The sequence below is a fragment of the Colletes latitarsis genome, chromosome 7 (genome assembly GCF_051014445.1).
Source record: "Colletes latitarsis isolate SP2378_abdomen chromosome 7, iyColLati1, whole genome shotgun sequence".
Lineage (NCBI taxonomy): Eukaryota > Metazoa > Arthropoda > Insecta > Hymenoptera > Colletidae > Colletes > Colletes latitarsis.
The window spans coordinates 18,716,482-18,743,889 of record NC_135140.1 but is presented as its reverse complement, the minus strand read 5'-3'; the positions used below and the strand labels follow the sequence as shown (position 1 = coordinate 18,743,889).

The 27,408-nt window shown below is 33.1% G+C and overlaps 4 protein-coding genes across 11 annotated transcripts; 3 read left to right on the top strand and 1 right to left on the bottom strand.

Annotated features, from left to right (window-relative positions):
* The first annotated feature begins 23 nt into the window (after positions 1-23).
* Positions 24-3,669, top strand: Nse1 (SMC5-SMC6 complex component Non-SMC element 1). The gene is made up of 7 exons (XM_076769838.1): positions 24-503; positions 2,485-2,604; positions 2,690-2,831; positions 2,925-3,120; positions 3,185-3,298; positions 3,371-3,494; positions 3,586-3,669. The coding sequence occupies exons 2-7, from the start codon at positions 2,505-2,507 to the stop codon at positions 3,657-3,659; spliced, it is 750 nt and encodes a 249-aa protein (XP_076625953.1). The 5' UTR covers positions 24-503; positions 2,485-2,504; the 3' UTR covers positions 3,660-3,669.
* An 11-nt stretch (positions 3,670-3,680) lies between these two features.
* LOC143344121 (coiled-coil domain-containing protein 174) lies at positions 3,681-5,882 on the bottom strand. Its single transcript, XM_076769835.1, has 2 exons — positions 5,662-5,882; positions 3,681-5,576 (listed from the first exon to the last, which is right to left on the bottom strand). The coding sequence occupies exon 2, from the start codon at positions 5,427-5,429 to the stop codon at positions 3,882-3,884; it is 1,548 nt and encodes a 515-aa protein (XP_076625950.1). The 5' UTR covers positions 5,430-5,576; positions 5,662-5,882; the 3' UTR covers positions 3,681-3,881.
* Positions 5,883-6,854: 972 nt separating this feature from the next.
* On the top strand, positions 6,855-9,488 carry LOC143343205 (uncharacterized). 2 transcript variants are annotated; one of them, XM_076767846.1, is made up of 4 exons: positions 6,855-7,727; positions 8,044-8,214; positions 8,281-8,708; positions 9,043-9,488. In XM_076767846.1, exons 1-4 carry the CDS (start codon positions 7,295-7,297, stop codon positions 9,106-9,108), a joined length of 1,098 nt encoding a protein of 365 aa, XP_076623961.1. In that variant the 5' UTR covers positions 6,855-7,294; the 3' UTR covers positions 9,109-9,488. The 2 variants fall into 2 exon arrangements, with proteins under 2 accessions (XP_076623961.1, XP_076623962.1); XM_076767847.1 differs by having other exon boundaries at positions 6,858-7,727; positions 8,281-9,488.
* A 787-nt stretch (positions 9,489-10,275) lies between these two features.
* On the top strand, positions 10,276-27,362 carry LOC143343267 (uncharacterized). 7 transcript variants are annotated; one of them, XR_013079939.1, is made up of 17 exons: positions 10,279-10,945; positions 13,197-13,294; positions 13,355-13,428; positions 13,895-14,153; positions 14,336-15,238; positions 15,317-15,668; positions 15,920-16,056; positions 16,143-16,223; positions 16,394-16,561; positions 16,634-16,900; positions 17,296-17,473; positions 18,079-18,111; positions 18,798-19,058; positions 20,786-20,956; positions 21,164-21,667; positions 22,998-27,165; positions 27,237-27,362. XR_013079939.1 is itself a non-coding variant. In XM_076767999.1 (16 exons), exons 1-16 carry the CDS (start codon positions 10,891-10,893, stop codon positions 22,267-22,269), a joined length of 3,597 nt encoding a protein of 1,198 aa, XP_076624114.1. In that variant the 5' UTR covers positions 10,276-10,890; the 3' UTR covers positions 22,270-22,965. The 7 variants fall into 7 exon arrangements, 6 of the variants coding, with proteins under 6 accessions (XP_076624114.1, XP_076624110.1, XP_076624111.1 ...); XM_076767999.1 differs by lacking the exons at positions 22,998-27,165; positions 27,237-27,362 and adding an exon at positions 22,214-22,965 and having other exon boundaries at positions 10,276-10,945; XM_076767995.1 differs by having other exon boundaries at positions 10,277-10,945; positions 15,923-16,056; positions 22,998-27,362.
* The last annotated feature ends 46 nt before the right edge of the window (positions 27,363-27,408 follow it).

Below are 27,408 nucleotides of genomic sequence, written 5' to 3'. Positions count from 1 at the left end.
GCTAATATTCAGGCGGATCATAATATTTTGTGACGAATACACTGACGCTTCCGGAATTCGCCGTCAGATGGCTATCAATTCGTGGCTGATTCTCGCAACTAGTGCAATTGCACTTACCTATTCCTAGTGATGGGATTCCAAATGTTTTAAATCCTGTCGTTACCTATTCCGTTTAGAGTGCGACTTCCCGAGTCTGGATATCGATGTAAAAAAATCCGAATTTATAATCGAAGCGTAAATAGAAATTAATTTACGAACGAATCTGAAGTTTGTATTAATTATTCGTGACTAAAATTTACCTAACTTTGAGTTTGTTTGAACGCTTTCGCGTCGGACATGACGTGTTTTCAGTGCATGCGCGTAGAAAATGGCATCCGAAGTGCCCTAGGGCCAGTGTTGGGCAGAATATAATTTAATTACATTTGCCACAATAAAATGACATATAATCACATGATATTTGGAACGAAATCGGGGTAGACGTTCGTAAGAAACAGTTTATGCTTGTAAGTATTCTAAACAGCCGTTCGGTTTTTAGTCGTTCACGCTTGCTCATCGTAATGTTCGTTTGTTTTGAGGCTATGAGCAATTGCGAACGCGTCAAAATAGGAACTATACAAGGAAAAATAATGCAAAGAAGACTCTACAATATAATTTAAGATGCGGCAATTGAAAGAATCGATTTGGGAAACTTCCCATTAATTGCCCCGTTCTAAGGAACTTGTTTGCCTCTTACTTTTTTGGCCAGGCAACTTGGAACCCAAGCCTTAGATCAGTGTAGCCAAATCATAATTATACATATAATATACCGGGCGTTTCGTGAAATGCGTTGAATACGATATTGAAAAGAGATAACACTAGAATCTCACTATCCTTCTCTAAGAGTGCATTTGGGTGGGAGAAAGATACGTGATGTGAATATTTGGGCAACAGTAAGAAGAAAGGGGTGATAAAGGTCACCCCTTTCTTCCTACTATCCCCACCATCGCTACCGTGCGACAGAAAACGCATGTCTGCAGCAGTATTTCTATCCTTCAATGTCGTCTTCAATGTCCGCATAAGAGCACTTGTTCTACGCTTGTATTTAACAAGAATAGTGCAAGATCTTCGGGACGCCGATTTAATTTTACTAATCAGGTACTAAATACAAAATAATGTATTTAGTACTCGATGATGCATCGAATACAAAAGAATATAAAAGAATGCAATATCAGGTTGCTCGTCGCTTATTCTAAGCACTAAAAAAACATATATTTGGTATTTTAAATGTATTTCAATTACAACATCGTTCGGATGTGCTTAATCCTGTTTGGACACGCGTTATTTTTATCCCAGTCAGCTGATTATGCGATTGCACATATATACACTTGCACACGAGACACCCATGTCTATGATGTTCAACACGTAAAAACGTGAACTGCTTATATCTTGAAAATGAAGTTTTGTGTTACAAAATGGGAAAAGACTTAACTATAGAACGAATCGAATTACCTTTCCTTTTTCTGCATTCCCTAATCCAAATTCCAAACAAGAGATAGACCAGAATTAACATCACAGATGAGGTATATAATAGATCCAGTGAAATTTATTTGTATCTACTAGCTCATTAATCATTTAAGAGTTATTATGTACCAAAATAAAGGCCAGATATTCATTTTTCTCTAATTGGATGTTAAATCTATTCTACGCCTCGTCTGTGTCCAAATATTCGTTTCAATTTATAGATATTAATCGTTCGATTCGTTATCTCTTTCCCGCTGCTTTTCTCTCATGATATTGTAGAATTCGAATCGATATGTTGATGATAATGCAGCGAAGCGCAGTATGCCGCAACAGCGGTTCTCAAATGTTCCTTCTTTGTCAAATCATTTTGTGAGATTTTTCGATATCTTACTCTTATAAGATACGTAATTTAATAAATACGTACAAAAATTATTTTTTCCTTCAATTTTATGAAAGGTTTTTCCATCGAATTGAAAATTGTCGAGAAAACAAAACCACATAATTTGTGATAGAATCAAAATGGCGAAGTGATGTGTCTCGAGTAGATATAAATTGAATAAAAATTATACAAATCGTTGTTTACGTATGATAATTGCAGTTTTATAGCGAAAGAATCGATAAGATATATTTCTAGTCTAAGGATCAGCGGACTAATGAAATTCCATTTTATATGATTTTGTTTATCCATGAATTTTTTTCTTGCTGAACAAAATGTAGACCCTTTACGTCTTGTATCAGTGGTTCTTACCATTCTTACTCTTCATACCATTTTTGCGTGGTTATTAAGAACCACTGTCCTATTCCACTTGCAACTGTTTTGGCGGTAGTTCTATATGCAATTATTTAAATTAGTCGATACACCTATTTTACACAAATTTGATTATAATAAATTTAATAAATGCCAATGTTTTACTAATCTTAAAAGTAACTACATTTTAAATAGTGATTACTTCGTTTTATAATTTTGTTTTATCTTTGTGATAGAAATTAAAAAAAAAAAAAAAATGGTTTATACCCAACAACACAAAATACTTTTACAAACTATCATGCACGAAGGTCTTTTGGATGAAAACACAGCAAAAAATTTGATTATTAAATTATTTAGTAAGTCTATCTTTCTTCTGTACTCAATTTAATATAGACATTTTGTTTTGTATGCATATTTTGTGAATAAAATTCGGCATTTCAGACGATGATAAAATATCGGTAATTATGAATCAGATAAATGAACAGTTACAGCCATTGAACATGTTAATAAAAAAAGCTCAGTGTGAGATTACAGGCCAGCTGTATTGGGTTTTAATAAATACTGTACTTGATGATGTTATTAGGTATATGTTTTTAATTTTGTTAACACGACAATAACATTAAAAGAATAATTGTTTAAGTTCACTAAAGTTCCTTTCAAATGTTGATTATTACAGATTTCAGGATGAATTTTCAAAAGCACAGTTAACTTTGCTTAGAAACATATTTTCTGAAATTATAACATCAAGTAATGGATGTGTTCAAAGTACATTGTGTCTGAATTTATGTTCTTTGCCAGATGTTAAATTATCAAAAGCAGAAGCAGAGGAATTTCTAAATGATATAGTTAATAGAAAATGGTTGTTTTATGAGGTAAATAGCACAATTAAAATTTTAATTGTAATTTATGCATAATTTATTTCTATTTTATTTACAGAATGGCCATTACTATATGGGTGTAAGAAGTATAACAGAATTAATGCCATATTTTAGAGCTACTTATGATAGTAACTTAGGTACCTGTTGCCTCTGTAAGCAAGTTATTTTTCATGTAAGTTTTAAAGAGAAAGCTTATAAATTATATATAAACATAACTATTAATACCTTTTTTCCTTTTAATTAGGGCGAAAAGTGTAATCACTGTGAGAGTTTGTTACATTTATATTGTTTAAAACGATTTGCTATGGTACACAACCCTGTGAAGTGTCCCAATTGCAATACAGTTTTTTCTGATTTTAATGTCTCTGGTAATTTATGTACCTACTTTAATGTATTATTTAAAATTAATTTATTACAGTATAATTAATATCTTTCTTTTTTTTTATTAAATGTATATAGGTATAACAAATAATTCGTTGGAATTAACAAACGAAAATACGGAAGAAGTAAGGAAAACTAATAAAATGTTTTGAAAAGTAAAAACCATTAATATGTAGAAATAGAATGTTTTTTTTTTATTTAGTACATATTATTTTGTTTTATATAAATATTTACAATATCCAGTACAATATACTTAATCTTTTGTACTTTGTCATTTACATGGAAGGTAAAAGTATTCCTTTTAAGCGTAGGTGCATGAAAATATTATTTACAAATATGTACAGTACAATACAATGAGAGTGTGATTCTATTTTTTAAATGTTCTGACCTTCTTCAAATTTTTCTCTTAAATATCGAAGCCCAGCTGCAATACTCGCCTCGTCTATGCTTCTATTCGGGTTCGTTTGATTTTGCAGCGTATTATTAGAAACAGTACTTGCACTGTTAGATAAACAATGAGTCGCATCGACCGTTCGAGGACAATTAAATTGACTGTCATTTTCTTCGATTATGTTATTTGTATTATCTTCGGTCAAAGTAGGAGGAAGCGGTATATCGTAAGAATTTATATCTGTCTCAGTATTATTTTGTATTTCATTTTGAACGTTTGTTTCGTACAAATCAAGTTTAGTAGATGCGTCGGTATTCTCAGAATTTAAATAGTAGTTAGTACCCATGTAACCAGCGCTTTTAAAATTATCATACACGGGTCCGAATTCGTTATCTCTAATTTTTCTACATTTAGCTACCCATTCTTCCTGTGACATTTCATGCCAATGATTTCGTTTACCCAAAAGTTCTCCTAAAGCTTTTATTTTATTTTCTTTTTCTACTACTGTATCTTCTTCGTTATTCGGCTTTTCATTACTACCTTCCTCAATTTCAGTCGACTTTTGTTCTGTAGTACTTTCATTAGATACCTCCAATGTCTTTACATTTGATTCATTGTTATCCTTTTCCTCAAGTTCTTCTTCTGATTCTATTGGCAACCCAGCTCTAATTCGTTGCCTAATCCTAGCTGCTTTCAATCTATTCTGTTCCATTTTTGCTCGTAATTCTTTTAATTCTTTTATTTCCTTCTGCTTTTGCTCTGTTTCTTTTCTTAACTTGAACAAATTTTCTTGTTGTTTAATTCTTTGTTCTTCATCTTGTGAGAATGCAAAGTAACCAACACCATGAGCTCTAGCTTCATCAAATAAGACATCCTGATAATGTATATTCACTTTATCTGCCAATTTTGCAGTTTGTTCTTCCCACTTCCTTCTCATAATTTCGATTTCAGGTTCTTTCTCATCTTGTATTAAGTTCTGTTCTGCATCAGTTTTCATATCAATGCCTTTCTTACTTATTATTTGTTGTTTTATTAATTTATCTTTTTCTTGCATGAGGGGTAAGTCTTCTACCAAACATTTTCTTGTACGACCAAAGCAATCTTCATATTCTACCCAGTCATCCTCGTTCCCTAATGTCACATCATCTTCATTCCCTAATGTCACATCATCTTCTTGATCTTTTGGCAATGATTCTGCTTCAGAATCATCTGATTTATTCGTAAAATCAACAAGGAAATTTTCATTATTGTGTTTTGATTTTTTTAATCGTTCGTATAATCTTGATTTTGCTTCTAGCATTAGTTTAGATTTTTTATGAGTATTAACATCTTCAATATATTCAGATTTATCCGAGGACTCTTTGGTATCCTTTTCTTTACTTTTTTTCGGTTTTTTCTTAATCTTTGGTACAGTATGACTCGTTTGAGACCTTAACTTTGCCTCATTTACTTCTGTCTGTTTCCTTAAAAGTTCAGCTTTTAAACCTACCAGCGACGAAAAATTTACATTGATCTTTTTGCTGGTATTCATTGTGAAACAATTTGCAAAAATTCTATCGTCGGTAAACAATAGCAAACTGACCGAATAATACAGAGAAAACGAAGGTCAAGAATGTTTATTGTTTCGATGATCAAAGTATTACAATTTCAGTATTTAATTTTATCATCGCCGCAGTACCTATTGCAACGTATAATCGCTTTATTAAATATTTAATATAGTAATGATTAAAACAATTATAGGTTATGTAATATTAATAATCTACCTTTAGAACATTTTTGAGTGTTAAGTACGTCACAGCATATTTTAAAGTAATTTATTTCAATATTACTTTAAATAATCATACAATCGTGTCTTTCGATAGTACTTGCAACAACGATTTGCATAACTTTTGTTTACGTGCATGCTACACGAATGACAGTTATAACATTGATATAGGAAATGTATTGGCTTGATAAGCTTTATCGTGATTCGTACGATAAAGAACAAAACTAGGGGAAAAATATTTATAAAAATGAATCTACGTTTTACATTTATTAACATTTACAGTCACAACATATATAATTTTACGAACACTAAACGTGTATGTTATAAATAAACAAGTTTAATTTTGCTCTGACAAGGGTAAAATTAGCTTCAATTCCAAAGAAGAAACGTTATTTTTAAGTGAAGTTTATTTGAAACACTATTCGTATATATATCTTGATTATTAATATATCTAGTCTTATTTACATTAACAATAGTTTTTATAACGAACAAATAGTTAATTATTCAATTGGTAGCTAAAACACAGTACCTCCTACCATAGGGGTAGTAGATACGTTTAATTTCGATTCCTTATATATTTTATACAAAATAAGTAAGACCTCAGAAATTTTGTTAGATCGCGTCCTCAATAATAACGTTAGCTGTTAAAATTGCAAATAGAAACATTTATAAATGACCTATCAATGAACAATTTAAGTAATATGCATTCAGTACCTATTCCATAAGCATTACGTGGTAGATACATATTGTATCGAATACTTGCATAAATATACTAGTTAATTATACAGACATTTTATAGAAGAAACATTTTCGAAATAAGTGAAAAGTATGTCGCGATTTCATTTATACAATTTCCTGTAATGTTCGAAGAACGAATCTTCAGACGTTTTCATTAATTATAAAGGGTGCAAAACGAGAGTCCTTAGGCTCAATTCTTAAGCGATCTAAAGATATTGCGCAGAAACAAATGACTTATCTGTGGATAAATCGAAAAATGTACGTATGTACATCCGGTATCTCTTCGTAAATGTCGAATGGCCATCGCGTCGAATACTTGCATCAATATAGAACTATATTACATAAAAAATTTTGTATATCTCATTGTTTAAACGACACAGGGTAATGATGAAAAATATGAATTCTTTAATAATTAATTTTGGAAAATATTCAAATAACGGATTTACCAAAGGGGCGTATAAATTACAAAAGGGTGCAAAACTGTAGTCCTTAGGCTCGATTCTTAAGTGATGCGAAGAAATTCCGTAAAAAAGAATTCATTTCGTTAATTTCGGCCTTGCAGAGTATGTAATGCGTACGTTTAATTAGGTGTTCAGCATTCTCATTAGATTTAACGAATCGGTTAATATCTCTGTATCATTTGTAAATCCGTAAATCGATTGTCGATTATTAAACCTATTTTGAACTCGAGACTGCCGATTTGCTACTATGTTAGTCATGTAATTTACGAACACCAGGAACCGTAGCACATTGGACACCGGTTAGCTATCGAGAGCAAATACGTGCGGCGTAGTGACTGGTTTGTTGTTGCCGAAACTCGTGATATACACGAAATTAATCGTTGAACTTCGTCAGTTGTGTTTAGAAGTGATTTTTCAATTTGTACGATTGCAATGGCACGCCGTAAAAATGCGAAACACGCCGACGCAGAGGTTGTGGAGAAAATCGCCGAAGCCGGCGATGCGTCGCCCCCGAAAAGAAAAAAAACCATGGTGAAAACGACAAATAAAAATGACGAGGAGAAACAAATTAGATTGCCAAGAGCAGCGAAATCAGCGAAAACCGAGCAGATTGAAACCACGGACACGACTTCTGCCGTAAATAAGAACGCGAAACCGAGAACCAAGACAACGGCTTCCAAAAATGCTTCGGTACCTGCAAAAACAAATTCAAAAACCAAATCCGTTGCAACAAAGAAGAATAAAGAGGCAGAGGAAAAAGCTGATCCGAACGCGGAAACGTTAAAAAATTCCGAAGATACCGAAGTGAAAAAGACTCGCACAAAGGCTGCGACGAAAAAGGCGGGAATGGAAGTCGATGAAGAGCGTACGTTTTCGAGCATTTTTTTTCCACTTCAATATTGTTCTTAGCAGACAATAATTCGTAGTTAACATTGTTTTCTTTCCTATCTGTTTTTTTTTTCTTTTTACGATTTTCTTCATTATTTTATTTTCACAATAACGTAATAAAATATTTATTACTCGTTGAAAACGTGCAATTATATTTTGTAACGTTTGACCGGTTTTTAAAAGCGCTAAACACGAGAATTTTCTTGAAAATTTTGTAGTATTTTGTTTTGTACATTATTAGAATATATGTTTATTGTATACTAATTGAAAAAATGATTGTATGTTAATAATAGCCAAAGGAAAGCCCAAAGTAAGAGCCAAGAAAGGTGCCAATGAAAACGTAGATGCAGAAGTACCGACTGTGAAGAAAAGAAAGCAAGCAAATACCGAAGCAACACCAAAGGAGAATAAATCAAAGGCAAGGGTGATGAAGAAGAAAAATGAAGCAGATGGTAATGCAAAAGGTAAGGTCGCTGATAGAAACAAAATTTTTAATGGTAATAAGACTGAAAATGATATTAATAAAACAGAAGAGTCGGCTAAAGCTGTAAAAGCAACGAAAAAAACAAACGACGATAAAAGTACAAATCCTACTGGAAGAAAAACAAGAGGTCGTAAAAATGAAGCTAGTCCCGAAGAATCCAAAGATGACGAAGAGTCGAAAGTAGTGGGAGAATCATTTTCTGTAGCACTAGTACAAACTAGCAATAATGAAAATGAAGATGTAGAAAATAATCGTTCGGAGGGAATGGAATCGGCTCAAATATCAAAAAAGGGAAAAAATGTGAAGAAGAAGGAAGAAACTGTACCGCCAAAGAGAGCTGCCAAGGCTCGCGGTAAAGCTGTTAATCGCAATGCGGACAGCGTCGAAGATGATGTAGATGCAGCAAAATCAGAAGATGACAGAGACAAAGAAGAAGATTCTGATGCTGAAAACACAATTATAATTAAGACTGAAGTAAATGAAAACAATGTAATAAGTACATCAGTACATGAAGAAGAAAATTAACATTAATGTTTTATTTTTATTTTACATGTTTCTTGAAATAATATATCATTAATATTTTAATATATTTCATAAGACAAATGTATTAATGAGTATTTCCATGTCAGGGAATACTAAAAAAAATACATATTGTAAAAGTTCAGTAATATACTTCAGTTACATATCGTTTCGAAAATAGTTATTTGTGTTTTACATGATATAGTTAAAAATCACACTTGTTATAATGAAAACTTATACTTAATAGGATTGTTGTATTTAAAGCAGTTACTTGTATTTTGAATTTCAGGTAAGAGAACGTGGATATTGTAGGGTGAACAACATAAGAGCATTCCATCAATTTTTGACAGTTTAAATTGTTTTTAATATTAGAATGTCAGGTGTTTCTCGATGGTATATCGGAAACAGATATTTGTCGAACAAGATTCGTTTCATTTAAAAGTATAAGTAAAAAAAAAAGTTATAAAGTATTTAAATAAGAAAAGAATGTGATATAATAAAGCATACTTTTTAATATTATAACGCACTAAATTGATGTACACTGTTATTATAGGATTAATGCCCCATTGTTGTTTCCAATATCTCATTACATTTATATCACAGCATAGTTATTGGATAAATATTTTTAAGTAATTTCGAAAAATGTTTGAAAGTGACAAAAAACGAATGATTGGATTTTATATCGATTTACGTAAAGTTTGAATAAATATTTATATTAAGATTGATTATCAGTAATATTTCATCTTTTTTTCTTTCTTTAATCTTTCAAGGTTGTTGATTAAACGAAACGCTATTTTGTTTCAATTGTAAACTCAATTGTGAAGTGTTCTTAATGCTTTGACAATTCAGTTATTAATATCAGGAAACGTAATTTAGACTAATTTTTAAGAAAGTTCTTATTTTAAGTAGTAGTATATGTACGCCATTTTGAAGTAAATGAATATGTAATGAAAATAAAATTAACTATTTTGATTTTTTTATGTATCCAGCATTTTGTAATCAAATGAAAAACATTCTGTTTACTGATTTCGATTTTTAGTACGAAAACTTAAAACTTAGTCGTGGAGTTTCAACTTTCGCGCTTAAAATCTCAACCTTAATTGTGTTTCGTTTCGACACCCATGCAGTTACAAAAGAAGTACACGTGTGTTTTGTAAACGCGATTCATTTTTCATTCTTATATTTGTAAAATAATAAAAGAAATGCATAGAATTTCACATTCAGGCGCGAATTCAGCATTATTAAAAATTGGACAATGTCAAGATACAGAATTTTATAATAGTTTGAACGTACTTTGTCGGTTTTATTTTTAACTTATTATTTATAAACTAGTAGTCGCACGTTAAAACTGATCCTGTTACTAATAAAGGAAAGAGTCAAAAGTTCTCTGTTTCGTTGCATTAAATAATTTAATGTTGTAAGAATGTTGCGGATGCTCCTTTACAAGAAACTCTTAAGAAGATGGCGCTCGATTAATTTGGACGTACATAAAGTGACGTAGTGCTATCTATAGTATTGGTAGCAAGCTAGAACGCTCTCCGTTGTGGATCAAGGAAGCAGTGAGAAACAACGGCGGAAGTGGGGATCGTGCGCCATTTTCTATTTTTGCATAGCAGTGAACTAGTGTTGTGTGTGTACATTTTGTGTGATAAATCGATGGATTACTAATAATTGGAGGAGGACGTCTTGAATTAATGAAATGATTTTCGGGAACACGTGCTTCGAATCTCGCGCAATCAGTTTATTTTGTGTTTCTCTTTTCTATTATCGTGCGTAAAGCTGTAGTTTGTAGCACGTAGCACGTAAACACTTTTTCTTCATTTCTCTTTTCAACGAGTGAGAGTGGCCGAGCTGTCGGTATTAGAACCACACGGGCAATCGACGAACGATTTGTTTGCCCGATCGAAATTCTTTCCTCGCTTAATGATAAACCGCGATATAGAACGGAAAACCAATCTGTGATACTAAACAGTACTAAGATATATAGCTAGGTATAAACTCTACAATTAGATATACGTATGTATGGCGTATGAGACGTAGATAGATCACATAAAGGATCTAGAAAACATAAAAGTCCGTATAGTGTGTGCTGTGAATTTTCCTTGGCCGAGGACGAAACGTGTAGAAGAGCAGAAGAATGTCTCAGGAATCTGTGACAAATGACAAGCAACTGCCAACTCCAAAAGATGAAGGTATGGGATTTGCTATTTTTCTTCCTATTTCTTTTAATTATTCACAAAATGCCCCCATTTCAAATTCAGCTCTAAACTTTTCTTCAATTCACCTATTTTATATGTTTAAATAATTTTTGTTTCTTATGTATCGCTGTTGGGACTTTAAACACAGTCTACAGCACCATGATTTAAAGTTGCAAGATTATTAAATGAAATTTCCTATATATGTTTCATTATCTAACAGCAGATAAGAATCAGCAACAAAACATATAAGTTGTAGCTTATACGAACGATCCCATGCTTGTATCTTACGTGACTTTGATACTTTTACTTTCTATGTTTGCGAGCATGGTACACTTTTCTGGATTCTTTCAGCTATTTCTTTTCCTTCTCTACATTCAAAACTATCATTGTTATACAATAAGCATCGATAGCAAGTATAAACAACATACATAAATACCAACAAAACATTTATGTTATAATAGCCATGAAAATAAAAAATTATAATATAACTTACACAGACAATATTCCGAAAATATTTAGATGTATTTGATCTTTTGAGCGTACAATTTATATTAAATGTATCTTGTGAACTTTGATGGAAATTTCTGTGTATTTGGGTAACAAAGATCTGTACAATTATGAATTTGTCAAATTTGTACTCGAGCATAAAAACAATTATATAATAACTCAAAGATATTAATTGTAAGTATAATAAATTATACAGATTTATTTCTTAGTTTTTCTTTATATTTATCGAATTATATTCGTCTAAATGTTTTTAATTTTATAATCGTTATATTCTGGAAGTATAACGACAATTATTATATTAATATTTAATTATTTAACGATACATGCGAACGTTTGAATGTATTCAGGTGGTATCAGTTAGAAATTACATTTAAATGGTGTACAAAACAGAACCAATGAGACGTTCGGTTGACAATAACGGTCTTAGGGACGTACTTGATTGGATCGCGGGATAAACTCTATTGCCGAAAAACCATCGGCATTTAGTCAGTTTGTATCGGGCTAAACGACGTGTAGTATCTATCAAAATTAAGAATTAGGCGCACCGTTACAGAGACGTAAACAGAGTCGATGAGAGTTTCGCGTTCGAAACGATTTCGTTAATAGTGCACGAGTACACGTGTTATCGGATCGTTTGCGATCTATTTCTTCGTAAATACTCGCGGCTTTCCGACAATTGTACCACGTACATTGGCGGTTTCTAATTTCGAGTTAATTCGATCTCCTCAAGGTGGAATTATTCGCGAGCAGGGAACTGTAATATTTCTTCTCGCGAAAGAGCGTCGTATACATTTTATCCTCGTACAGTTTTTCGTTCTATTACTTTATTAACCGGTTCGAACGGTAATTCTCTGTCCGTTTTGTCCTTCGCGCGATAAATATTTGTTTGACTGTTGGGACGGTTGAACGGCAACGGTAAACGGTTTATAAAAGAGCGAAATAAAGTTGATAGAAAATTTTGATAAAATGAGGCTGGAAGTACGTAGTATTATCGGTTCGAATTGGTATCGGCGACCTCGAAAACGTCCGCTGGTAGGACCGACGGGATCCCCCGTTCTGGATGCAACTCTAATGATGCAAACTAGAACTTGCCGATGGTTTCATAAAAACAAATCTGTTAACGCTGTAAAGCGTGTGACCTTTCGTAAGTACATCTGTAACGTACGATAATGGTGTATGCCTTCAAATTTTCGTTGTATCGCACCTTACGCCAATGATCGAACATTTAAGTTCGTATCTTAAACACGAGTTTGTATACACGAGTTTAAACACGTTATGTTTATTAATAGCGATTTCTAATTCGAATATCGTTAACCGATTTTTTATAATATACGATAAGTGCTCGACTTATATACGGTTAATTATTGAGCATTTCGCGTAAGTCGAATTGTGTGTGTTGTTATTACAAAAAGAAACAAGATAAGTACAAGATTAAGAATAATATCGTATAATCGGTAAGAGGAACGTGGATGACGTTAAGTAATTTTTCTTTAAAAATTAGTGGACACCTCCGTACAATATATTTAGTGTACATTTCGAAAATTTCTTTTGAAAAAAATAGTTTTTCATATACGAACACATATACAAGGACATATGAGGAGGGGGATGACCGCGCGTATTTACGAATTCGCGTAACTCGAGAACTCGCTGTATTTGTATTTGTTAAATTAAAAATTGTATACAAGTAGATGTATATAGTTTAAATTATGTCTATATCTTCTGTTTTAATTATTTGCAGGAGATCAAGCAATTATATCAATGTCAGTAGCTGGGGAGGTAACTGACACTTCAATTGTGGAAGTGGGCCGATCACGACCTCAATTTCAATATTCCAGGGTAAAATACACATAGTTTTTCTCAATGTGGCATTTATTTATAATGTACTTTTTATTTTAGGAGGAGTTAATGGTATTGAGGAGTTTGCCATTATCTAAAAGGAGGCCTGATTTCTTAGATACCTCATATAACAAGTATGTTTTACACTACATACAAGGTGTTCGGCCACCCCTGAGAAAAATTTTAACGGGAGATTTTAGAGACCAAAATAAGACGAAAGTCAAGAATACTAATTTGTTGATTGAGGCTTCGTTAAAAAGTTATTAACGTTTAAAGTTCCGCCCGTACTGAATTTTTTTCTCGAAAGTGGGTAGGATTTCGGGGGTATGTCTAATAACCAAAAATGATTGTAATTGACTCCCGCAACCGAAAATAATTTTTTCAGAGCGATTTGAAAGTTTTTAATTTAATTTTTTAATAACTTTTTAACTAAGCCTCACTCAAGAAGTTTATATCCTTGAACCTGTAGAATCTCCCATTAAAATTTTTCCCAGGGGTGGTCGAGCACCCTGTATATATTTAATTGTATGACACTGGTTTAAAAATTGTATTCTAATTTTCTGAGAATTATGTCCATTTTTTGGTTTGTTTTTTATCAAGTTCACGTGATCCTGAAGGTTGGCATTCAGGTTGGAAGCGAAGCGATACTCCTCCGAAAGAAGAAAGGACTGGACGCGGTGATCAAGTAAATGAAAATCATGGTAAACGTCGCAACGCAGATCCACGAGAACGAATTCGTAAAGAACAAGATGGCATAGTTTTGAGTCCTCAACGTAGAAGTTTTAATTCGGGTTGCTTTGTTCACGTGAAACTTAAACCTTTAATTCGACGACCGGAGAGCCCGATAGGAAAGACAGAGGTATTGCAAATTTATTCTAAAAAATCAGTGAAATCATTTACACGTTTATTAACACTTCAACGATCATCTGTGGCCTGTGTATGCTTGCCAATATAATAAATAAACAACTTACACCGTGTGTAATTTTTATTTGCGTGACAAAAGACAAAGCCATTGAATATTTTTAGAAAAATGATTCGCAGGTCAGTCACAGGGAACCTGTTCGACGAATCGGAAGTGGCAGGATTTTGACTCGTGACATATGGGACTTTAGAGCTGAGAATGAAAAACTGGAACCTGAACGTTCAGACCTCACTTTTCGATCTGGATCAAGCGGTGGTAGTTCTATGCGCGAGCGCGACAACAGGGACAATCGCGATGGAAAGGATCGAGAAAACGTACGGGAAAGAGATCGGGAGCGCGACAATTTGCGCGAACGGGATGATAGGAATGAACGTTACGAGCGGAGATCCTTTGGTCGCGACTATGGGGATAGAGAGAGAGAACGCGATCGGGATAGGGGAACCGAACGAAACGATCGTAACCATCAATCGGATCGTGAGAAAGATCGTGGGAGGGAACGAAGATTCAGCAACGATCGTAGGCGAACGTACAGCGACAATCGTACCGACGCTGACGAACCAGAGTGGTTCAGTTCTGGACCGACGTCTCAGCACGATACCATCGAGCTGAGAGGCTTCGAGGATATTCCCGAGGAAAAGGTTGTAAACAACAATAGTAATACTAAAAGTAAGAGACAGACGCCGATGCAGAAGAAACGCGGGAAGAAGAATCCTGTGGAGAAGGATGAGAAGCAAAGTGAAAATTCAGCCGGTCCGAAAGGGCGTAGTACGCCGACCACGATGGATCAACCTATAACCGTTGTCGCCGCGCCGCATTCTCCGATCTCTGAACAGAACGAGTCATCGTCGATCGCGCAAAAAACGAATCACGATACCAGCGAGAGTGCTGCAACCGAACCGAGTTGCGAAATAACCGATAATTCAAGTACCTCGAATCAAAATCAAGAGGATAGTCACCTGGATTTCAATCTCGATGAGTTTTTGAAATCGGACACGTTCCCTGGCGTTCCTGGACTTTTAACAGTAAGATGTCTTTCCCATAGACTTGCTCCTATAGACTAAACATACAGATCTAGTGATGCATTGCTTTTAATTGCGTAGAATGGAGTCGGCTCAAATGGAGGATCTTGTTCGCGATTTAGTCAGTGGTTTAAAAGAGAAAGTCCAGTTCAACAAGCGGACAGTCGCAGAACTTCTATACAAGACGATATACTGAATAATCTTCTTAACGATATTACTGAGCCAAATATTCAGATTCCGTCGGTAACAGAGTCTAACACATATTTTGCTCCTATTTCTCCTGCCAATACGACAACACATACTACTACATCTACTACTGGAATAAAATTATTAGAAATGCTGCAACGTGGGAATAAGGGAAGTCAGAATGGACAAGGGGATGCAACTAGTACTGTTGTACCATTAATGAAGAGCACGTCTATTAAGGATATGGGTGAGAATTTGTACCGTTTATTTCATTATTTAAATAAAGAAAGGCAACTTTTATCTATACGGTTTTAAGTTAGATTTAAGACCAGGCTTAAAGTGGTAATCGAACCTCACTCGTTCGCTTTGCTTTTTCTGTTCATGTATTTACATTCATATTCTTTTCCTCTCGTTATGCTAAAAGTCGGTTCGAGGAAAAAGATATTGTAGTAGAACAAATTCATAGAACAGTAGATGATACCAGGTATCGTCTTGTAGAAGTTGGTGGGAAAGTTGTGCATAGCTTGGAGGAATTAGAAGCAAGTATGCGAGGTGGTGCTCCTCCACCCACGTCTTTGACTGATCAACCTCGTGTAAATAAGACTGAAGAAGATCTCTCTGCTTTTAAGAAATTGGTAATCTTGAGAATTTTTAATTCTGCCTGTTTCTCGAATCAGTATGCAACTAGTATACATCTATTACTTGTTTATTTGTAATATAGCTTGCTCAAGTGACTGGAGGACAAGCTATACCAGCAGCAAACGGTCCTATATCCCAGAAACAACCTGTAACGCTGTTGCAAGTAAGATACTCTTATTTCCCCCACTGCAATTATTCCGGGGATTTGTCTAGTTTGGAATCTTACAAATTGCCTGATATTAGAGTTTCGTTAATATTTTTTATCTCAAAACTAGTACCCCTCGTAATGTACGATATTTTATATCGTCTAAGATAACGTTTAATTGTTTGTAGCTGCTTAACTCGCAACTGAAAACCCAACCAATCGCCCCACCGCAACCGGTACCGGAACCAATTCATGCTACGACGTTTAATCATGTTGGACCTCTTGGACCAAATCAGCACCCGCATCATGCACAGATGCAACATGAAAATTTGATGAAAGTATTACAAATACAACAGGTTGGTATCGGGAATTTGTTTGAAATGTTGAATAATGATGTTCCTAAGTTATCTTTACTCGTATAACAATAGCAACAAAAACAACAGCAGCAGCAGCAGCAGCAACAACAACAGCAGCAGCAGCAGCAGCAGCAACAACAGCAGCAGCAGCAGCAGCATTCTGAAATGTTGTCAATGATGATGGGTGGTCAACGAATAGTAGGCATGAGTTCTGCACAAATGATGCTTAACAAGGCTCCCGCGAGTCGGGGACTCCTACAGAGACCAGAAGCTCAAGCCATTATTCAAGGTCTACAACAGGGAGAAATAACTAGGCAGCATCTTATACAGCAATTGCAGGTTTGCTTATAATTTCGACGCTATAATTTAATTATCAGATTGTAACGAGAATTAATTACAGTAATATACGATTACCTTTCCACTATTCATCCTCCCGTTCCTCTTAATCCCTTCCATTAAACGTCCCGAACTCAACGAAATTTGACTCGGTAGAAAAGGAAAACGAGACATACGAAGTATAAAGAGATGTCGTAAGAATAATAATCATGCAATAAGACGAATTTTTACTTTCCGCATTTTTCATCTTATTTTTTAAAAAATCCCAAATCTTAGAAAAGTTAGCCGTACATTATTGGAATTCTTTATAATGGCATTTGTTTATCGACTTCTTCTTAACATATTTCCAGTATAATAAATTGTCTAATGATTTTTTTTATCGATAACATTGTTAACAGAATCCAGCTATGCAATGTCGTCACAGAGAAATTTTAGTAAATATTTTAAAAATTTATGGTGGTACTACTCCGCGTACAATAAGTCCACATCCTAGTGCACCAACATCTCAAGATCATATCTTGCAACAGATGTTGTACCAACAACAACAACAAAGGATTCCATCCCCCATGAATAATGGTGAGTCGTGCTTATTGTCTGTCTTGAACAAAATAGAAGTTGATTTTTTTTATACTTGCGATCGAAATTTATTTTCATTATTTTTGTATTTGCTTTCGTTATCGATACATTTAATATGCTTGTCTACAGTGTGTCAACTATGGTTGTATGTTTTATCGAATTTCTCAACTTCTTCGCAGGTTAATGTTTCCTTTATGATTATTTTTATATGCAGTGTGTCTCAGGTATCTTGTCCACTTGAACATTTTCGTTGTTCCAAACAATAAGTGAAAATATATTTCTACATCTCCATCTATAAAGAATTCATATCATATTGTATACCTCCTCAAACTCTACGACTTTTGTAAATAAGATTATCGCGTATTGTATGAAACAACGAAGATATTCAGGTGGAGAAAATACATGGACGTATTGTATATGTACTTTCATTTCATTCTTTTAGTAATGTGTAGTAAAAAATTATTGTGTGCTCTATTGTGAATTTCACTGATTATTAAGTATAGATTCTTTATTATGAATACTGTAGTGTTATAGTATAAATATGTATTACGATGTTTGGAATACAGCATACTGTCCACCTGCAATTATATCTCCAAATTTGACAGTTAGCCCCAGTGTTTTAACAGTACAGCATCCAGGTAGAATATTAAATATAATAACAGTTCTGTTATGTTGCTGCTTTATCTCTACTGAAATATAAGTAACACTCGTTTAAGTAAACGCAATTTAAAAAAGCATACCAGTTATCCATTTTTTAAAGAAACTTACCTGATTTGGGTACTAGATCAGCATCAGAACTACCGACGATCGACTATAATATAAAATAGAATATAAAAGGACGATCTAATGTGCAGTATAATAATTATTATACTTATCTATACATGTATAACAGTATTATAATATGTGTGTTGCAAAAAACAGTTTTGGGGCACGACCAACGCTCAACGTTATGTCCACCTTAATCTTTTTAAACTGCAATTTTAAAGAGAATTCGATGTTTTTCAATTTTTAATGGTGATTTTCCTGTTAAAGTGTTGGTTATTTTAAAGGTTGGCAATTTAGTCCGTCTTATCGAGTTCTTTATTATAACATAAGATCAAAGCGATGAAATTATATAGAGTATGTACATATCAATTAGAGACCCGATTAAATTGTCATTCTTTATTTATTATACCGAGAAGCTTTACCTTGAACAGATCCTTTTAAAGTGAATATAAATTGCTATTATTTGCTTTTTATCTAAATGTCATAAAGATTCGATGAAATCGTAGAATGGTCACTTTTTATTCGTTAAAAATACGCTTGATCTTTATTATTTTAACAGTGATGCAGCATAAAGTTCCTTCACCGCGGGCGATTGTTATGCATGCACAGACTATAATGCAAAATGCTCTAATTAAGCAAAAGTTGGAGGAACAACGTGAGAACTACCGTAAGCGGCAGGATGAAGAAGAACAACAAGCTCAGCAGAGAGCGTCGAGTCCTCTTATTAATTCACCGGCGAAGCAGACCATGAGCCCAACGCCACTCGCTTTTACCCCAACATCAGTGTTACGTAAAATGACTGCTGATAAGGAACCTGAGGGTGCGAATCAGTCTAATCATCAATTAGAAACAGTTATTTCATTCTGTCCTACAATTCATGAGCATCGTAACAACTATCGTAACGCATTTCAGTACAAAAGACGCATTGACGCACAGACACCTGCTTATTTAGACAGCGCAATTCAGCTTGTTAATCATAACGCCATACAACGTGGTAATACGGCCGAGATCGGTGCTCCGCGATCAATAAATTTACACGAGTCGATTGATAACAATAATTTAAAGGTAGAGGAATCTGCATTAAAGGCCAAGTATCTCTTTTCTGTGCAGCAAAAAAGAGATACGAACAATAATTCGAATTCGGATCCGGATAGGTCGATGACAAATGAGTTCGTTCGCGAAACTGAAGAGTCCTTAAACGAAAATACGCCTACCAAAAAATCTATTACGATAAATATAAACGACACTAATAATAATAGTCCTCTTATCCTTGACAAATTATTGACCGATGAAAAATTTGAGATAGAAACGGTAATAGTTGAAAATAATAAGACGGTAGGAAACACAGGCGAGAGCAAGGTATCAAATTTGGAAATCGATGAAGTTGTTACTTAAAATACCGAGTGTTTTACGAACGTCGCATAGAAAGAAAGAGAATTTCATAAATCTTGACTATTATCTAATGTAATACTATTTTTTTATTTTTGTATTAAAATGAGTAACGATATTTTTGTTTCCTCTCATTTCTTTTCGCTCGACACCTTTAAATGTGTTTGATAGCTGATTCATCTATAATTTTGCAAATTATATATGAAAATGAGTATTTTTTTAGTTTTGCTTAAAACACCAATACTATTTAAAACTAGTATTGTAAATTAAATTTTTTTGCATAGATCAATATATGAACGTCATTACAAGGAACAACGTATGTTGGAATAGTTTTAAAATAAAATGCTTTATAAATACATTTCATGCTTTAAGTTTTCCTTTACACATTTTCATTTTCCTTTAATGGAATGCTTGATATGATTTATACTTCGATGCATGCGCTTACCAGTTTTCAATTTAAGCTTTAACGATTTGATGTGGATAAGGGATATGTATGTATTAATCACGAGTCTAGTGCCGTTTCTGTTAAATTTAAGACGATTATAAAGTACTTTCGAATAATATTATAAATATTGAGTACGGTGTTTGGTAGTCTTTTAAACTAATATCTCTACTTTTTTTTAAGCTGAAAATATAACAAGAAGTTTTGTTTGTATACTATTTCATTACTATTTTATATATTTTTTTATTGGATCTAAAAGAAAATATTTAATTTCTAAGATTTTTAATTTAATTTAGTGTACAAAAAAAAAATGTTGTAGGTTTGGCTAAATCAAGAATTTTTTTTAAATTATTCATTTCATATTAATATTAAATAGTTCTAATCGACATAATTTATATTATAATTAATAACAAGGTACCATTTCTCTTAGAAAGTGAGATTAATATTTTTTATACGATCTGTTAAGTTGTTTACACAGATGGAAAGAATGAAGATAATATTTAACTAAAACTGTATGGATGTATTATAATATATTAACAAAAGAAACTTGTATATTAATTTGTGTACGTGTTCAAAATATGTACAGAAGAAATAGGAAGTTAAGTTGTTTATATTATGCCTATTATGCTTTACACCTTATTTATTCGTATACATTTAATCCTTAAATATATATCGCTCCTATATCTTTGCCTAATATAGTTTTTGTTTTCATTCAGGCAATAGTAACGATCCATCGAAATTGGCAGCTCAATCTCAGACATCACAAATGCAACAAATGCAGTCTGCCGTTCAGTTACTAACACAAGGTGTTCTTTCTCGGCATAACACATTGCGAACGCAACCTGTTCAATCCACGCGGTCGAATCCAACTATCAAACAGCATCCAGGTATCCAGTTATATTAACACTAACGTTAATTTTTGTTCTTTGAATTGCTTTAAGAATTTTATTGTAATTTCAAATAACTTGTAAATCGTCCATTGTCTTCCAGTTCCATTAAAACGCTTGACATTGCTCGATCAACATCCAAGATTTATTTAAACACAAGTATGAATTAACATCATGTAACGTCCATATTTCCATTATCTATTACAGGCCGACCAATAGTGAAAGGTGGTAGTGGAAGTGGTGGTAATCAGTTTCAATATAGCGGGAATACAGACTTTCAACAACAACAGCAGCAACAGCAACAACAGCAACAACAACAACATAGGACGGTTTCGAGCGTGTATGGGAATCCTGCACGGTCCAAACATACCATGACTACACCTATACCGCATCACAATGTCTCGCAATACAATGTTGCTCAGAATTCAATGATAAATCAGAGGTCAAGTACTATGAACAACCAAATGAAAATAGAGCAGATTCAGTCGCAGCATCACAGTGCCTCGCAATATAATGTTGCTCAGAATTCGATGATAAATCAGAGGTCAAATACTATGAGCAACCAAATGAAAATGGATCAGATTCAGTCGCATCTCGCTAATATGCAACATCAGCCACAACAACAGCAGCAGCAGCAGCAGCAGCAGCAACGGACTATGAATTCGCAGATGCAAATTATTTTGAATCAGAACTACAACTCCAGTCGATCAGGTAACAATATTATTTTATTTCTCTGTAAAAGAAATATTGAATCACACCGTCGAAACGTTTGGTTAATAAATAATGTAAGGAGAGGCATTTGAAACATTCCAATTGTATTAGACTTTCGAGGATGATCGATCAAGTCAACCATATTGATCTAATCTAATTTTATTTATATACATCATTTTTCTATCGCTAAAAATAAGGTTGTTTGTTTGAAATGCTTCACTTTGTATATTACAAATAGGGAAATTCCTTTCTTTTATTTGATCGAAGAGTTTTTATCTTTTGATTAACAATTTAAAACAGAATTCTGGTTTGTTGAATAATAAAATGAGTCATTTTGTGTGTTTTCTTTTACATCTATAATAATAAGAAAAATTCAATTTTTCATCCAAACAAACCGGAACCTCGCTTTAACAAACACTTCGGTTCTTATTATCGCTTAACATGTTATAGATACATAATTTGTTTGTTAACTATAACATTCCGAGCACGTTAAAACATTATTTTAACAGTATTTGCATTAACTTTATTATTCTGGAACATTTTCAGGTGTCTTCCTCTTGCCTAGTCAAATTGCATGCAATGGTGTTCAGAAATTGGAATAATTAGATCTCACTCTTTAGCTGCTCCTCTTAATTAAACCAGTCTAGACAGCATTTATCTTTGGATCGAACTTAAAGTAATGAACTAATAGTTCTAGGCTGACCTTATTTCTTACAATACGATTAATTCATCCGTATCATTAGATAATATTTCCATTTCACAATTCATATTTCTCAACTCATATAAAAAGCCACTTCCATATTACTGTTTCGTAATTAGTTATTTAAAAAGAAAAAACATCAACTGTCAGTACAAATAAATTGTAGAAAAGAATTCACTTATTCCGAGTAACAATTTATTGTATACTAGTGTTCGGCTGCGATTTAAGAAAATAAGAATTAAGTGAAAATTAAATAGGACGAGATCTGTTTAATATGGTAGATGGGGTAAAACATCCCCAATCAAGTTGCAGTAATTTTTGTTTTGTCGTACACCATCGTAGCGGGAAACAACGGAACAGACGCATTACAGAATTAAATAGTATACTCGATAGATTGAGACTCTGGTCTTGAGGACCTTCGTTGGAACGAAGGCGTAAATCGTAATTCTGTTCAACGAATTATTTGCGCCTACAGTTGCTTATCCTCTCATTTCGATTATTGTGGATTAAAGGTGGCCAAGAACACACTTATCTTGCTTATTTACTTAGTATTCATCTGTTATTATTTTCTATTTTATTTTTTAGAACAAAATGAATACTAGGTGTAAGTTTGATAAATATTTTTCACAGATGGGCGAGTAATGCGATCACAGCAACTAAACATACCTGTGGGTCGTCAAACATCACCGGGTTTAGGATATGTGGGTACTAATGGTGGAGATCTTTCACCGACTTCGAATCAATTGGCGCGATGGTTTAGTCCAGAACTTCTCGCTCAGGCTCGGGCTGGTAAGCTTCCGGAGCTTGTCCAGACGAATGTCTTATCGTTGGAAGAATTAGAAAGACTTCAGCATGCATCGACTACAGTGCATAATTAGATTAATATTGTACCTTCTCATATTTACAATTGCAAGCAGAGAATTCTATTGGCAGTTACTGTCTGAGACAAATTATACCTTTTAAATTAGATGGCTTTTCATATTAAACACTCAGTATGAAGATTCACTCGTATTTAAAAAAAAAAAGTCTGTTTAAGTGATACAATGTAAAAAAAAAAAAAAAAAAATTCTGCTTGCATACACAGAGTCATTTAGGCAATAAACCTTGAAGGGAGTAAGGTTTAGAACGAAGTTATATCCACCCTTGGTCAGAAACATTTTTGGACACGGTACAGATGGATTGAGCAGTATTTCCTTTTGTATGGGAACGTCCTTTTTTTAGTATCTTACGACTTATTTGTAACAAATTTTACAAAGTGTGTTAACTGAAAGCTACAAATGTACAGAGAAATATGGAATAAGATGTAAGATTGAAACTAATTAACAGAAAGTGAGGCCATTTAAAAAGTCGTCTGAACGAACAGCTTTCTATGACAAAGATTTATTGCTTATAAGACTGAAAAACATGGAAATTCTTATTATTGACTGTGAGAAAGTTTGAGTACTGTATCGCTACGCATACTTTCTAAATGGCAGAATAACGAAAAATTATTTGCCTAAGTATGGACAGCAAGTTTTTTTTTAGTTACGAAATCATTGTACTTCTAGATTTAAAAAATTTACAGCTGCGCCTCGAAATCTAAAATTACTCGAATTTAATATTATTGTACATTTTAATATTACGGGAATCGTAATGATGATCAGTGATGGTTAGCTTGCAATGTCTTTCAGGCAAATAATGTTCACAGAAGCTTGGAAAATGTTGCGTATTTGCAACACTCTCGAGTACAGTTACATATACAGAGAAAAGTGTCATATATTATATTTTACTTACCATTATATGGACAATGCGAATCGTATGGACAAAATGGACATACGGGATAAAATAACGAGAGCGAGCACTCATCAGGTCTTGCATAACGTAATAAACGAAAAAAAAAAATATATAATATATACTTTGTAGAAGTGTGAGGGTACAGTGTTTTATTATCATGTTCGAAAATGGAAGTTAGCAGTTAATCATGGCAGATATATAAGAGATGCGTTCGCAGAATTTATTTAACGCAAGAATTGAATAGAGAAACATTCAAGAAGCATAAAGAGAACATTCCACCGGTCATAGAGGGACAAAAACAACTGAAACGTGTTTAGAAATTCAAAAGATTTAATGTCAATATTGCTGCCGACGTATGTTTGCTTTATAATTAACTTGTTATTTTTGTGATTGCATTTTTCGTACAATTATAATAATTATATTTGGCCTATAGTAATAATAATATTAACAGAAAAACTTGGATTTTCTTTCTTAATTTTTCCGTTACGCTAATTAATGATAAATTGGAGTCTCGCACTGATTACGTGAAATTGCATTTTTCTCTTGATTCAGAAACAATAGTTGCTCGAACATTTCAGAATATTTGCAAGACACGGAAGGATACTAAAGAAAGCTAACATGACATTAAAACAAATAAAAAGTATTTTTCTACATTTCTCTTTCGTATGCATGCAGTGACATTCATTGAATTGTAAAATTCGTGAACACCCGTTAAATCTACACTTTGTTTTACTACAATATTCTATTTAATAAAATTGATCTTCTTGTTCGAATATACTTATCATGTCTTCGCTTATCGAAATTTTTCTTATGATTTTTATACGTTTTTATTATTACATTATTACGAAGTTAGTACTTAACAATTTTGCGTATCCTAAATTTCCATTGCAGTGCAAATTGTTTTTAATGCAGTATATCTTACAAATTAAACATTGAGTATATTTGTAAAAATTTATCACGTGATGTACACAATTGTACATTAAATGTTGATTGCAAAAATAATTCGCAAATACAGAATGTTTCATGTATTTATCGTAATAAAAGGACAGTCGTATATAACATAAATATTAAAGAACAACTTAATCAGACTCTGATTTAATAGTCGCAATACTGTAGCTGCGCTGCAGTTTTAATCTTGTACCATAAAGAAAATGCGATTAGATGTTTTTGAGGTTCTCCGAACATTATAATTGTCGTTTCATTAATAAAAAGAAAAAAAAATTAGTGAAACATGTAATATATTATCCACTATAGTTAGAAATCTCTCGTTTTTAGTACATTCATTGTCCTAAAGTATCTCGATATGTCAAAGATGTAATGTTCAGATCACACTTTCAATTGCCCAAATCAATCTCTGTTCACTGTTCAGACTTACATGACGCGTCCATAAGTGTGGAAACCATACTATGTAAAAGACAAAGCCGTTGGAAGTTACTTATCAGGAATGTAATTACTACAAGTACTGCCAACAACAAATGTATTAGTGTTATTAAGTACCAAAAGAATAGATAGTGATATTTGTTCTCGAATATCACCTTCAAGTAACATTGTTGCCTTAGGAGAGGCTATTACAAGTGAAATCTATAAAATATTAACAAGAACAATTAAAAAGACAAATGTTCTTTACAAAGCAAATTGCATTTACGTTAGAGACTCCATTTCTAAGAATAGTAAAGCTTTGACCAATATTTGGTGGAAAACGTTTATTACAAAATTGTAAGGAACTTTTAATTCACTTTTTTAAGAAATAAAAAGAAGTAATAGTGTTTCCTGCTTTATTAATTATAAACAGTGAAGAAGAATTCTGTCCCATGAATGTGTGGACCTAAAGGTTGTTTCATAATTCCGAAATTTTTGTAAATAATTCAAATTCTAAGCAAGTGAAATTAAAGAAAAAAAAAAAAAGAAAAAAAACATCACAAATAAATACAAAGAACTCTAATTGTAATTTTAATCATTTCATTTATTTACTGAAGTGGATTGAAATTAGTGCAGTAAGAATTGAAATTCAGTATTTGTTTTCATGTATTTTATTGTAAAGTATTAATTGAAATCGATCGTTATTTTAAACAACTATATAATATAGGTTTTTGTATGCTGAATTTAATTTTTATACTTTAAGGATCATGAGTTCAAATAGAAATTAAAAATTATTTTTTTACCAATATTTTTTGTTATATTCTGTGATTTTTTTCGGTATTATTTTTGCGTCGTTCAGTGATCTCATAAAAATAGTTCCTTGATGATTAGACTAGCAGTGAAAGTTAATTTACTTATTTATATCGATTGCAAACAAAATAAAATATAATATAAATTTTTTAACGAAAAATCGTGAACATGTTCACTCTTTTTCTCTTATTTATACTTTGTTATCGTAATGTACCTTGTATAATTTATTTTGTTGTCGTTTAATTTGCTGTTAAATATTAGTGAAGTAATATCGTGACGCTCGTTGATTTTTGTACGTTTATATAACATTCGACATGTTTGAAAAGCGAATTTTATGGGTAAATTTCTCGTTTTTCTATTAATAGTTACCGTAATCTATATTCGCGCGAATTACGAAGCAATGGTCGGGATCGGGTACAAGAACTTCGGCTCTGTTCGTCGAATCTCGTGTCTCATCGCCGAGAATCACCGAACTACACGAGGGGATACTACGTGAAACTTAGAAGTCGTAAATGGCGGATCTTCGTAGTCGAAGGTGCGTCTTTTGTCCTGGCGCTCAATTATATCGGTCACGTAAATCTTGATATCGAAGATACACGGAAGTCGTGTGAAATAATAAATTCGATTAAATTCTGGATCCTTAAGAGTTTCATTGTGGCAGCTTGTAAAAGTTAATTGAGGAATAATGGAATACGTTTACCAGACCTTGAATCGATTTTATTAATACAACGTTCCATATGTATTCCCGACTTCACGAATCCTATCCAGAAACGGTTCTCTCGCAGTAAACATCGTGTATGCGTACTCAATTTTAATCTTTAGTTTTATTGCTTAGATTAATGCTAAGTAATTGTTGGTAAGTGCAACTTGGAACGAATTGGGAAGACAATGCAACATCATACGTGTGACGTTTGTTTATTTTCGCAGTCCTAGAATGGTAGTTAAGGAACAAAGTTATTTATCGACGTTTGGAAAACATGTAACGAATGTCGTGCTGCGACTGATTCGATGCTAAATTGATAAAACAATAAAAATCGTTTGGTTCGCTCGAAACTTATTATTAATTTTATTGTTTCGTTACCATAATCTCTGTAATAGA

Bases quoted from the DNA above. Each gene is read 5' to 3' on its own strand.
- Nse1 (XM_076769838.1), top strand. From the start codon at position 2,505: ATGGTTTATACCCAACAACACAAAATACTTTTACAAACTATCATGCAC. The intron at 2,605-2,689 runs GTAAGTCTATCT...TCGGCATTTCAG, and splicing joins TTTGATTATTAAATTATTTA to ACGATGATAAAATATCGGTA. The intron at 3,121-3,184 runs GTAAATAGCACA...TTTTATTTACAG, and splicing joins GAAAATGGTTGTTTTATGAG to AATGGCCATTACTATATGGG.
- LOC143344121 (XM_076769835.1), bottom strand. From the start codon at position 5,429: ATGAATACCAGCAAAAAGATCAATGTAAATTTTTCGTCGCTGGTAGGT.
- LOC143343205 (XM_076767846.1), top strand. From the start codon at position 7,295: ATGGCACGCCGTAAAAATGCGAAACACGCCGACGCAGAGGTTGTGGAG. The intron at 7,728-8,043 runs GTACGTTTTCGA...TGTTAATAATAG, and splicing joins AATGGAAGTCGATGAAGAGC to CCAAAGGAAAGCCCAAAGTA. The intron at 8,215-8,280 runs GTAAGGTCGCTG...TTAATAAAACAG, and splicing joins AGCAGATGGTAATGCAAAAG to AAGAGTCGGCTAAAGCTGTA.
- LOC143343267 (XM_076767994.1), top strand. From the start codon at position 10,891: ATGTCTCAGGAATCTGTGACAAATGACAAGCAACTGCCAACTCCAAAA. The intron at 16,901-17,295 runs GTTTGCTTATAA...CATTGTTAACAG, and splicing joins ATCTTATACAGCAATTGCAG to AATCCAGCTATGCAATGTCG. The intron at 21,668-22,997 runs GTAACAATATTA...TATTTTTCACAG, and splicing joins CTACAACTCCAGTCGATCAG to ATGGGCGAGTAATGCGATCA.